Raw genomic sequence first — 12466 nt, forward strand, 5'->3', positions numbered from 1 at the left:
TTTTTTTTTTTTTTTTTTTTTTTTTTTTTTTTTTTTTTTTTTTTTTTTTTTTATTGAATGCTGTTGAGTTTCTTCGAAGGCGTAAATTATAAAATTAAAAAAGAAACTCTTATTGAGTATAATTGGAAACATGTTTTTTGCAAGTCCACATCCAAGCGGGATTAAAAAGAAAAGAAAAGAAAACTTCCTTAGGGTTTTGTTTTATCCTTTGCACTCTACACACTTATTTGGAAGGAAAACTTTACTTGATATTACTAGCATCACTAAGCCGCTAACGATTTCAATTTAGTTTTTCAGAGGTATCTGTAAGGAACATGGAGAAAGCTGCAATTGATTCTGCCTCTGATGGCGAGGAAGAATATGTATTGATTGACCTGGGGGATGTATCGCTGCTTGACATCCCACCCAATGCCCCATATGTTCTATCTGTATGTATCTTTCTGATCCACTCTAATTTCAAGTACTGAATATTTCTCTGCGAGCTAATATTTATATGGTCTATGTGAATTTTGATTAATTTGCTTTGCAGGGTTTGGACACCATGAATCCAATCTTAACTATCTGCGACAAAATTAAGATGGTGAGTTGTTAATAAATGATACAAGCTCTACACCTAGAGCACTGCAGCAGAACCATAATGTATAATCTCCTGCCATTATTGTCTCTCTCTTTTGTAGATTGGAGAATATGAAGAAACCATAGGTACATGTCTTACCTTCGCAGAAGGTGAGTAAATTTTATAGGAAATGAAACCATTTGATTCCTAAACCTTAAAGCAAGTTTTGTATTTGTTCTTTGAAGATTAAAAAATGTTGGGATATGTTCTGTTTACACTGAAAAGTCTGTGTTCCCTATTGTAGAGGAAGTCTCTATGGTTGAAGAAGAAGCTGTGCCATCTGAAACAAATCGTCGCTCGGAAAAAGCAGTTGAACCAAATCAAGCTCCTAGAAGGGATCTGAAGCCCGTTGCTTCTGTACATAAGATCCTTAAATTTAAGTTACTTGATTCTGTTGATTCTGTTGATTCTGCTGTTCCAGACTCAACTTCTTAGTCACTAAATTTTTGTATATTACTTCACCCCGATCTATTTAATTCTTAGTTTCCCATATTATTGTAACGAGTTTTAAAGTTTTGCAAAGAAAGTTTTCATTCATATATTAACTAGTTTTAATTTCTAATTTCGTTATAAAGTTTCAATCTTTTCTCATCTCTAACCAAGGAGTTAAAAACCGGATTGACCAAACATAATTAAAAAATAAAAAAAAGTGAAACAGTGTGCTAAAAGGATCGAGAACATACCCAAAGCCACACAGATTTGGCAAAAGCGACAACTCAGGATCATCGAACTCCAAAGAGTGTCCACGTAAAATTTTATCGTTGTCGGTTAATTTTACAAGCACTCGTTGCGACATCTAGTCATCTTTGCGAAATTGATTGCCATCTTCTGAGAACTGCCATTCTCTCACACATCGCTGAAGATCTTTTCTGCTTCTAAAGGAGTGAGAAGATGCCTGGATTAACTGCACCCTCAGATTACTCGCAAGAGCCACTTCGTCACCCATGTCTCCGAATCAACGCCAAGGTAAGCTTCTTCCTTCTTCCATCTCCATGCGAATTTTCTTTTGTTCTCGGAATCGCAATCGTTTTCTTGTAGTCTGAAATTATTTGATTTTCTCTGGGGTTCTTCGCAATTTCATTATTTGGGTCTCATTATTTCGTTTTGGTAAAATTTGTTATGAATATCTCTGCCTCAGGAGCCCTTCAATGCAGAGCCACCGCGCTCCGCCCTGATTTCGTCTTATGTGACCCCCGTAGATTTCTTTTACAAGAGAAATCATGGCCCTGTTCCATTAGTGGATGATATTGAAAGGTTTCCCTTTTTCTCTCTTTTTTCTTTTCGGTAAATGTTCTTTCATCTATCTGTTCACTTTCTTTTTCATTGTAGATATTCTGTTTCTTTAAATGGCCTAATAGAAAACCCAAAAGAGCTGTTCATGAAAGATATCAGGTGAGCTGTGGAATTTTGGATTTAAAGAGCATTTCCTTTTCTTCATGCAAATTCCAACATAGTTTAACTGTGTGCATTAACATGTTTCAAAGAGAACCTAAGATTGTTATCATGTTACAGGATGCTTCCAAAGTACAATGTCACTGCCACTTTACAGGTATTCTCATAAGTAGGCATAAGTTGCAAGTATTTCTTCTTTGCCTGGTGTTGGAATATCTAAATCGAAACTACGAGGTTTAAGAGTAGTTTCCATAATGCGATGCTCGATTATAATTGACACCATTTGGGATGTGTGGACATAGTGTGCAGGTAATCGAAGGACCGCGATGAGCAAAACCAGAACAGTGAAGGGAGTTGGCTGGGATGTTTCAGCTTTAGGAAATGGTATGCGACATGAATCCGCTAGTGTTTTAGATGTGTTAGCTTATAAAATTCATCTTTCTGAAAAAGTTGTTTTGAACCTTACAGCTGTGTGGGGTGGTGCTAAATTGGCTGATGTTCTTGAACTTGTTGGAATACCGAAGCTCAGCTATAGTACACAAAAAGGTGGAAAACATGTTGAGTTTGTGAGCATTGATAGATGCAAGGTACAACGTTGTCCTATTTAGATGTTCTTTTCCAAAGAACACGAGATAAAAAGAGGACATGCCATTAATGTCGTTGATTTTGCTTTAGTTGGAAGGAATTATGTGTAGATAGAATGGAATGATTTTGGTTGCTATGATTATTAAGTACAGGAAGAAAAGGGAGGTCCATACAAGGCATCAATTCCACTGAGCCACGCTTCAAATCCTGAAGCAGATGTTCTCCTTGCTTATGAAATGAATGGAGAAGTAAGTTTTGGTGCTTAAACTCCTCAATGTTATGCTGTTACGTTGCTTATTGTTCTACTATACTATTCTTACTATTTTTTACTTTTTCACGGAAGCCTCTTAATCGAGATCATGGGTATCCGTTGCGCGTGGTTATCCCTGGTGTTATTGGTGCTCGTTCTGTTAAATGGCTTGATTCTATTAGCATAATTGCAGAGGAAAGCCAGGTAGGAAATGTGTTTGATTTTTTTTCACTCAAGAAATTGCCTTCCTTCATAATGGAGTTCATGGCATTGCTTTGCAGGGTTTCTTTATGCAGAAAGACTACAAAATGTTTCCTCCTTCCGTAAATTGGGATAATATTGATTGGACGACTAGGAGGCCTCAAATGGATTTCCCTGTTCAGGTTTTTATCAAAGGCTCCTGCTTTTTTCTTTGGTTTTTGGCTTCCTGATGATGCCCACCGCTAGCTATGATGAACATTAGAAATGTAGCCGTCCAAGCCCACCGTTAGCTGATATTGTATTCTTTGGGCTTTTCTTTTCTGGCTTTTCTTTTCTGCCTTTCCCATAAGGTTTTAAAATGCGTCTACTAGGGAGAAGTTTTCACACTCTTCTCTTCTGCTTCGTTCACCTCTCTAACCAATGTGGAATCTCACAATCCACCCCTTAGGAGCTAGGGAGAGGTTTCCACATTTTTGTAAAGAATGTTTCATTCCCCTCTCCAACCAACGTGGGATCTCACAATCCACCCCCTTTAGGGGCCCATCGTCCTCGTTAGCACACTACCCTATATCTGGCTCTCATACCATTTGTAACAGCCTAAGCCCACCACTGATAGCAGATATTATCCTCTTTGGTCTTTCCCTTTTAGGTTTTAAAACGCGTCACGAGGTAGAAGTTTCCACACCCTTATAAGGAATGCTTCGTTCTCCTCTCCAACTAATGTGAGATCTCAAAAGAAAACAGTTCTCGCTCATTGTTTATTTTGAATATACACTTTTTTTGGGTGGGCGATTCTCTGTTGTGACACTGTCCCATTTCACCCGACTAATGCTGTTGAACTTGCTGAATCGCAGTCTGTCATGTGTTCTTTGGAGGATGTAGATCATATAAGGCCCGGAAAGGTTAGTCCATTTATGTACGCAAGTTCAGTTTAGTTGAAGATAACATAGAGATTTTACTTCATGCAAAGAATTCCCTATTGCATATGTTCATCCCGACAAATTTATAAGTTCTGGGACATGTCAATCAGAAAAACCTGGAGAATATTGTTCTACCTGCATAATTAAAATCTAGCTTTCATCTCTTTTGCATCATATTTCTTTCCTGCTGGTATAATGTTGATAGTCTTTCCTTTTGTGTTCGTGGGTACGTTGGAATTCAAATTTCTAACTTCTCGGACGATAGCATATGCATTAACCAGTTGAGCTCTCCTAGATAAGTACTTAAACAAACAAATATAATTGTGATCTTCAAACGCATGTCAGGTTACGGTTAGTGGTTATGCAGTGTCGGGTGGTGGGCGGGGAATAGAGAGAGTAGATATATCTGTTGATGGAGGCAAAAACTGGATCGAAGCCACCAGATATCAGAAGACTGGCGTCCCATACGTTGCTGATAGTCCGAGCAGTGACAAGTGGGCATGGGTGCTTTTCGAGGTGACGCTCGATGTCGAACAAAACACGGAAATTGTTGCAAAAGCTGTAAGTGTGTGATGTGAATGCACAGAAATGTGTTTGATTGAAAAGATAAGCTTGTTTAGAAATGTGTGCGCAAAGGTTTGAGTTTGAATTGGATAATGCAGGTTGATTCAGCAGCAAACGTGCAGCCAGAAAGAGTGGAAGAGATATGGAACTTAAGAGGTATACTCAACACCTCATGGCATAGGGTTCAACTTCGAGTTGGTCGTTCCAATATATAGAAACAAACAAATGCTTTATGTTTCTGTATTCTCCTAAACGCACCGTTTTATGTGCTCCATTGACTGTGGAAATCCGTTCAAACTCATAATTTTTTTTTTTTTTTTTTTTTTATTGATCGATCTTTTAAATGGATAATCTTTTAAATATGTTATTCCGTAAATCATGGACACCATTTATTTATTCATTAAATAAAACAAATGTGTATTAAATAGCTTTTTAATTATTTTGACTATTTCCTCCCACCAAAAAACACAAATTTTAAAATCTTCATTAAAATAATAATAAAAACAATAATGATAGATGCTAGAAGGTGGCATGTTACATGAAAGAATAAATAACTAAATAAATTGACATTTTTTTAAAAAAAAATTATATCGAATAATTGATAAATAAATAGTAACATTATGGTGTTTAATTATTTTCAGCCGAGTTTTGGGTGTTTTTATAGTATACTTCGTTACATATTTTTATTGTTAGATTCACATGATATTTCTTCGTGATGTTTGCACCTGTTAGTTAAATATGGTGTAATTTATTAGACACAAAATAAAATTTTAACATTTCATGGACTAATTTGTAATTCAACAAATTATATTATATTATATTATATATTATATATATTGGTTTGATTGGGAAGAGAAGGAAAGATGTGGAAACCGAACGCCGGAAGGGCATCCATTCCATTCCATTCCATTCTCTAATAAAGTGCTAATAATTGAGATTTATCCATGACCGATGAAATCCACTCCTACGTGGATTCCACCTATACCTTTTTGCCATCTGTCCCTTCATTAATTTCCGTTCCTTTTCTTTTTCAAGGCAGCTAATTTCGACCTTTTATGGGAACATTAATTTCCAATTATTATTCAGTCCTTATAATATTTAATAAACACATCTTGGTACGTGAAATTATTAATTCTTTTTTTCTTTTTATAAAAATATATGTATTTTTTTTTGTCTGTTTTCTGTTTGTAGCAGTTTATGATATCTTAGTTTAGGGTTTATTTTCTTAATAATAAAATATATTAAGTTAATTATTATTTTCAGAAGTAGTTTTCAAGCCAAACAAGTAATTGCTAACAAATATAATTACAATTTCATAATGATACCACAAGTAATTTTCCCTCGTTTCATTTGGTCCACTTGGACAGGACATGACACATGAAGCAATTATTTTATTTCTTTTTTTTTTATTTCTTTTTTTTTTCCATTAAAAAACAAAGCTATAAAGTTGTTGGCCGTAGATATTGAAATCACAGATTTATTACCAAATAGCTCCACCACCTCTTCCATCCCCGAAGAGCCATTTATGATCCACCCTCCATTCTTCTTCATCCATCGGTCTACAACACACCACGTGTTCCATCGCAATTGGACTACCAATTTATGCTCATCCCCAACTCATACATCCAACTTGCCACTCAACCGCAAGGAATCAGCAATAATATTTACAAAAATGACAGATATGAATCTTCTTTAATTTAATTTAAATGCCATCATGGCATAAATTAATAATAAGGACTGATTTTTACGTTTAGGGGTAATGTATTATCGGAGATAATATTTAAAGTCTAAAGTGTCACATCAACTTCGGAAGAGACGTATAACTTAATAATTTATTTTTAATATTTGTAAATATTATTGGATTGGCACATGTCACATGTGGATATACATGTTAAGACGAGTGGACCTCTTTTATAGATAGAGCGGAATTTTCAACAAAAAAAAAAAAAAAAAAAATTATACTAAAAAACATAATGAAAGCTTTCGTATTATAAAATTATGAATAAACATATATTTCACTTTCATTTTATTTCACTTTCCTAGTTGCTAATCAATAGCCAATCAATTGATTATCATATATTATTGTGTTCTTATCTTCATATTTTTATATTTGATATTAACAAAAGTATGATATGTATATCGCAAAGATTGATAAATTTTTCATAAGTGGATTATGACGAACCTATTTGTGTAGATAGTAGATAGTGAAGCAAGGGAAGGCAAAGAAGCAAGTTGAGTTTGAGTGAGAAGCTAGTTGTATTAAAAATAATGATGAATAAGGTCATAAAGACAGGGAATAAATGTATTTTTGATATAAAAATGGGATATTTGGTGAAATAAGGGTGTCATAATGATCAAAAAAATAAGTGAGTGACAAGTTGGGTAGTTGAAAACTATGGAGAAACCAAGAACATGAAAAGAAAAAAGGGTAAAGATGATGGGAGAAATAAGAACTGTTGATTCAAATGACCATAAAGAAAGTGACAAGACAAGAACATGATTGCGATTACTTTGTTGCATTAAAATCCTACAACACAGGGGAAGCTTTGCACTTTCTTCCAATCCCTAAACTTCATCTTCTGTTCATACCCCCTTTTTGTGTTCTTTTCACTGCTCCAATGGAGGAAAATTCCAGCCTTGTCGCAGAATCAACTCTCACAGACGCCATGGAAGCAGAGCCTCAAGAAGAAGAAAGAGACCCAGAAAGCAATCCCTTGAACGAACCCCTTCTCAAGAGAAGCAGAACTCTCTCTTCTAGTCCTCTTGCCATTGTTGGGGCCAAGGTTTCTCTGATTGAAAGCTTGGATTACGAGTAAGAACATAGCATTCAAAGCTTTGATTTCTCCTTCAGTTCTTCAATTTTTGGTTATTTGGTTTGGTTTGAATTCAGGATCAATGAGAACGATCTGTTTAAGCACGATTGGAGAAGCAGATCCAAAGTTCAAGTGTTGCAGTACATATTCTCCAAATGGACATTGGCTTGTCTTGTCGGGCTTCTTACAGGGATCATTGCCACTCTCATCAATCTCGCCATTGAAAATATTGCTGGCTACAAGCTTTTGAAAGTGGTCGGTTACATCAAAGAAGAAAGGTAAGTTCATACCCATTACACACTTGGTTTTCTTCGTCTGCAAAACACACAAACTTAATCAGTTCAAAAATTCTGGGTTTCAAATGATTTGGATTTAGGTACCTAATGGGATTCGCCTACTTTACCACTGCAAATTTCCTTCTCACTTTTGTTGCTGCTGTTCTCTGTGTATGCTTTGCTCCCACCGCCGCTGGGCCTGGCATACCAGAAATCAAAGCCTATCTCAATGGCATAGATACTCCTAATATGTTCGGCGCCACCACGTTGATCGTTAAGGTGCGTATGCCCTGCACTTTCTTGTAATGCCATGAATATCAATATCGATCATTGAGCAATCTACAAAAGAATCAGACTGATCTTGTGGATCACACAGAACATGTAGATAATCTGATAAACTGAAACTGATGATGAAATTACTCCTTTATAGGAATGAAAGCAAAAGGAGATGTATTTGATCTTTGATATCTTTACCGAGTGGCATTATAAACTTCGATCTTTGTAGATTATTGGGAGCATTGGAGCAGTGGCTGCTGGGCTAGATCTTGGGAAAGAAGGGCCTCTAGTACACATTGGCAGCTGCATTGCTTCTTTACTTGGACAGGGCGGTCCGGATAACTATCGAGTCAAATGGACATGGCTACGCTATTTCAACAACGATCGTGATCGTCGGGATCTTATCACATGCGGGGCGTCATCAGGGGTTTGTGCAGCTTTCCGAGCCCCGGTCGGGGGTGTTCTATTTGCCCTAGAAGAGGTGGCTACATGGTGGAGGAGTGCCCTGCTGTGGAGGACCTTTTTCAGCACAGCCATTGTTGTGGTGGTGCTAAGAACTTTCATTGAAATATGCAAGGCAGGTGAGTGTGGGCTGTTCGGAGAAGGAGGGCTTATTATGTTCGATGTCAGTAGTGTTTCTGTTAGCTACCATATCATGGATATCATACCAGTTGCTATCATTGGCCTTCTTGGTGGGTTCCTTGGAAGCCTTTACAATCATCTTCTGCACAAAATCCTCAGAGTTTACAACCTCATCAATCAGTAAGCAATTTCACTCTCACTTCCTTTCCATATTATTGGATCAAATTTGAAGAATGATCTGATAAGAACTGCAATGGTGAAATGGTATTTGCAGGAAGGGAAAAATGCACAAACTGTTACTGAGCTTAGGAGTATCACTCTTCACTTCAATCTGCCAATACAGTCTGCCATACCTTGGCCAATGCACCCCCTGCAACCCTTCTTTTCCAGGTTCCGCCTGCCCCACCAATGGCCGCTCCGGCAACTTCAAGCAATTCAACTGTCCTAAAGGCCATTACAACGACCTCGCCACCCTTCTCCTCGCCACCAACGACGACGCCGTTCGAAACATCTTCTCCACCAACACTTCCACCGAGTACCAGCCCCTTTCCCTCGTCATCTTCTTCCTCCTCTACTGCGTCTTAGGGCTTATCACTTTCGGCATCGCCGTCCCCTCCGGTCTCTTCCTTCCGATCATTTTGATGGGCTCTGGCTATGGCCGTCTCATCGGCCTCCTCATGCGGCCCTACTCCGATCTCGATCAGGGACTTTTGGCTGTTCTCGGTGCTGCCTCCTTAATGGCGGGCTCCATGCGGATGACCGTTTCCCTCTGCGTTATATTCCTGGAGCTCACCAACAATCTCCTTCTACTTCCGATTACGATGATTGTCCTTCTGATTGGAAAAACCGTCGGGGACTGTTTTAACCCTAGTATTTATGACATCATTCTACATCTGAAGGGGCTTCCGTTCTTGGACGCGAATCCGGAGACGTGGATGAGGAACATCACGGTAGGCGAACTGGCTGACGCAAAGCCGGCGGTGGTGACGCTGCGGGGATTGGAGAAAGTGTCCCGCATTGTGGAGGTTCTTAAGAACACGACGCATAATGGGTTCCCTGTTGTGGACTCGGACGCGGTGGTGCCGCCAGTAGGGATGGCAGTGGGGGCGACGGAGCTGCACGGGCTAGTGCTGAGAGCGCATTTGCTGCAGGTGCTGAAAAAGAAATGGTTCTTGAGAGAGAAGAGAAGAACAGAGGAATGGGAGGTGAGGGAGAAGTTTACATGGGTGGAATTGGCGGAGAGGGAAGGGAAGATTGAGGAGCTTGCAGTGAAGAAGGAGGAGATGGATATGTACGTTGATCTTCATCCTCTTACCAACACTACGCCTTATACAGTAATGGAGAGCATGTCTGTGGCCAAAGCTCTGGTTCTGTTCCGCCAAGTGGGGCTCCGCCATTTGCTCATCGTGCCCAAGTATGAAGCTGCTGGGGTAAGCTTTTGTTCTTCTTCTCCTCCTCCTCCTTCTTCTTCTTTACACATCAATCAATCAAACAGATTTGCGTGTTTCATTCTCTGCAGGCTCCGCCTGTAATTGGGATTTTGACGAGGCAGGATTTGAGGCCGTACAACATTCTGAGTGCGTTCCCTCATCTTGCCAAGATCAAAGGCAACGAAAAACGGAACTGAACCTCTCAGATTTGTGTCATTCATGATTCATCAACATACACATACTCTCCACACACATAGTCCAACCTCTGCTTTTCTGCTGCATTTCTTCAGATCATTGTTTCTATACTTCCCTCTTTTCTTCACCAATTTTGCCTTCTATTTATTCAATTTTACAATAAACAAAAGGATTCTCCATTCAATTTTGATTCTCTTGTCGTTGAAATTAAGTTGCCATTAATAAAATTTACGTCTATTTACTTCTAATTTTCTCTACACTTTTGAGCTCCAGTTCCAACTTCTCCTCAAACTAACGCTGCAATGACCGTGGGTCTTTGGTAAATTTTGAGCCTTGGACTGAGTTGGTTGGGCCTCTGAACCCCAACATAATTGGGCTCGACTGGGGCAGTTTTTGTCACTCCAGCAGAAGGGAAAATGATAATAATTAGCATTAGATGTGTAGTCATTTCAAACTTCCCATGATGCCTCACTAATTCCATATCATCATAAGATGACAAATTTAGAGGAAAAATAAAGGTGGCATCAAATGAGTTGGGTTTAAATCAACTTTATTAGTTTATCTTATCTTTATATCATAAAAGTCCAAAACTTAATTAATCCAACTCAGGAATGATTACTAAATCGAAGATCAAAAGCATGAACCATTAAGATGGGATAATTAGAATGAATCAAAGATTAAAACATCTTCTTCTTTCTTGCAAATGAACACCGTCAACAAAATATTGCAGTTTCACTCTTAATTGTAATAATAAATATTCACATTTTATATTCCGCACTTCGAATGATTATCCATGCACAGAGGATCTGATTTTATTTCAATTTATAAAGATCCAACCTTAAAGTTCAAGGTCCCACTTCTCCTCTGCCGCGATCCCCTGTTCTTGCTCTTCTTCGTGAGTTCTCCATCCATTTAGGGCTCAAGATACGCCATTAACAACCTTCAAATCCTCCTCCCTCTCGCGCGAACCGTTACGCGAAACCAACCGCGCAAGGCAACAGAACTTCGACTCATATCCGATCATATTTTTGTCAGCAACGCCGTTGCCGACCGAACCAGTTCCCGGAAGGCAAGGCTCATCGGTTTTCCGATTGTCGTTGTGATTTAAGAAAGCAAAACTCGCCTCATCTCCGAGGCTCTCTCGGAATAGATCAGCCAGCTTCTTCCTCCTCTTCGTCGGTAATGGCGACGAGTTGAATGTAGATGGTTTGTCGTCGGCACCGGCTTGGCTAGCTCGGGGAGTTCCCGCCGTAAAGCGGTGGTGAATTGGAGTATTGTCTCTGGATGGGGTGAAATCTGTGTAAGGTTTAAATTTTAGTATTTCAAACTTATTATACTCAAATAAATAATTATTTTCATCATATTGCTATGTTATTTTATTTTTTAATCTTAAATTTAGTTTACTCAATAATTATTTCTAACTAAAATAGTTACTTTTTGTATTTCAAGAATTAAAAATACAAGGGAGGGAACAAACTTCAAAACTAAAATGAGTGAACTTTAAAATATATAACCATCCTCAAGATAGTTTTTAAAAAGTACTTTTAATTAATATATAAATTTAAAGCAAGTTTAAAAATACAAAAGTCGATGATGAAAATGAAATTTAAATCTTTTAAAAAATATATGTTTGTTTTTAATCCGACCTAGGAATTCAAACCTCCATGCTTACATGATTTGAGCTAAAACAATTTGTGATTTATGAATCCAAATAATCTGAAAAAGGAAATTGAAATCTTGGATGATGATGGTCACCTCCTTTGACACTGAAGAAATCTTCACAATCGGAATCCAACCACGCTCGAGAATCAAAGAAGGCTTCTTCTTTGCTGCCTGTGAAGAAGAAACAGATTGAAGAAACAGGGCAATCCAGGAATGGCGCGGCGGAAAGAGAAGAGAGAGAAAAACAAAACCCAGAAAAGAGCGAAGAAGAATCGAACCAGAAGGCGTCTTGTGGTGATGGGGTACTACAGAGATGTCCTTGAAGACAGAATCGGCGTTGTCTTGGAGCTTGTAGTGTTTGATCGGTGAAGGCGGAATCTCAAACTTGTCCTTCACAGACTCCGACGGCGCCGGCGGTGGCTTCACGGCGGAGCATTCCGATTTACTGCAAAGGGAAGCACATGAGCCCATCTGTGTTGGCTTAAAAGCAATGGAAGAAGAAAGAAACAAGAGAGAGAGAGAGAGGGAAGAAGAAGAAGAAGAAGAAGGAAATGAGAGAGAGGCATGAAAATGGGGAGTTGGGGCCAAGGAAGGGGAGGACCCTTGTTTTTTAAAAAAAGAAAAAAGAAGATTAATTAGTATGAATTGAATGGAATGGAGGTTTGTTGTATGGGGAAGTGAGTTTTCAGAAATGGAAGTGATTTT

The 12466-nt window shown here is 38.5% G+C and overlaps 4 protein-coding genes across 4 annotated transcripts in view; 3 read left to right on the plus strand and 1 right to left on the minus strand.

Annotated features, from left to right (window-relative positions):
* The window catches only part of LOC111445121, a gene marked incomplete at its 5' end in the record, with an annotated part of 2107 nt that extends 950 nt beyond the window's left edge, over positions 1-1157 (plus strand). Inside the window, 4 exons of the mRNA XM_023083353.1 lie at positions 298-428; positions 530-580; positions 678-726; positions 861-1157. Coding sequence (XP_022939121.1) covers positions 298-428; positions 530-580; positions 678-726; positions 861-1051 — 422 coding nt within the window. The remainder of the gene's footprint in view (positions 1-297; positions 429-529; positions 581-677; positions 727-860) is intronic.
* A 176-nt stretch (positions 1158-1333) lies between these two features.
* On the plus strand, positions 1334-4872 carry LOC111445089 (sulfite oxidase-like). The gene is made up of 12 exons (XM_023083312.1): positions 1334-1582; positions 1755-1870; positions 1946-2008; positions 2129-2165; positions 2311-2392; positions 2477-2595; positions 2746-2841; positions 2937-3047; positions 3125-3226; positions 3899-3946; positions 4310-4525; positions 4627-4872. Exons 1-12 carry the CDS (start codon positions 1508-1510, stop codon positions 4741-4743), a joined length of 1182 nt encoding a protein of 393 aa, XP_022939080.1. The 5' UTR covers positions 1334-1507; the 3' UTR covers positions 4744-4872.
* Positions 4873-6890: 2018 nt separating this feature from the next.
* Positions 6891-10287, plus strand: LOC111445094 (chloride channel protein CLC-b-like). The gene is made up of 6 exons (XM_023083321.1): positions 6891-7340; positions 7419-7619; positions 7718-7895; positions 8122-8654; positions 8749-9904; positions 9994-10287. The coding sequence occupies exons 1-6, from the start codon at positions 6994-6996 to the stop codon at positions 10099-10101; spliced, it is 2523 nt and encodes an 840-aa protein (XP_022939089.1). The 5' UTR covers positions 6891-6993; the 3' UTR covers positions 10102-10287.
* A 487-nt stretch (positions 10288-10774) lies between these two features.
* Positions 10775-12401, minus strand: LOC111444643 (uncharacterized protein At3g27210-like). The gene is made up of 3 exons (XM_023082608.1): positions 12040-12401; positions 11855-11932; positions 10775-11395 (listed from the first exon to the last, which is right to left on the minus strand). The coding sequence occupies exons 1-3, from the start codon at positions 12230-12232 to the stop codon at positions 11019-11021; spliced, it is 648 nt and encodes a 215-aa protein (XP_022938376.1). The 5' UTR covers positions 12233-12401; the 3' UTR covers positions 10775-11018.
* Positions 12402-12466: the final 65 nt, after the last annotated feature.

Source organism: Cucurbita moschata, unplaced genomic scaffold (genome assembly GCF_002738365.1).
Source record: "Cucurbita moschata cultivar Rifu unplaced genomic scaffold, Cmos_1.0 Cmo_Scf00007, whole genome shotgun sequence".
Lineage (NCBI taxonomy): Eukaryota > Viridiplantae > Streptophyta > Magnoliopsida > Cucurbitales > Cucurbitaceae > Cucurbita > Cucurbita moschata.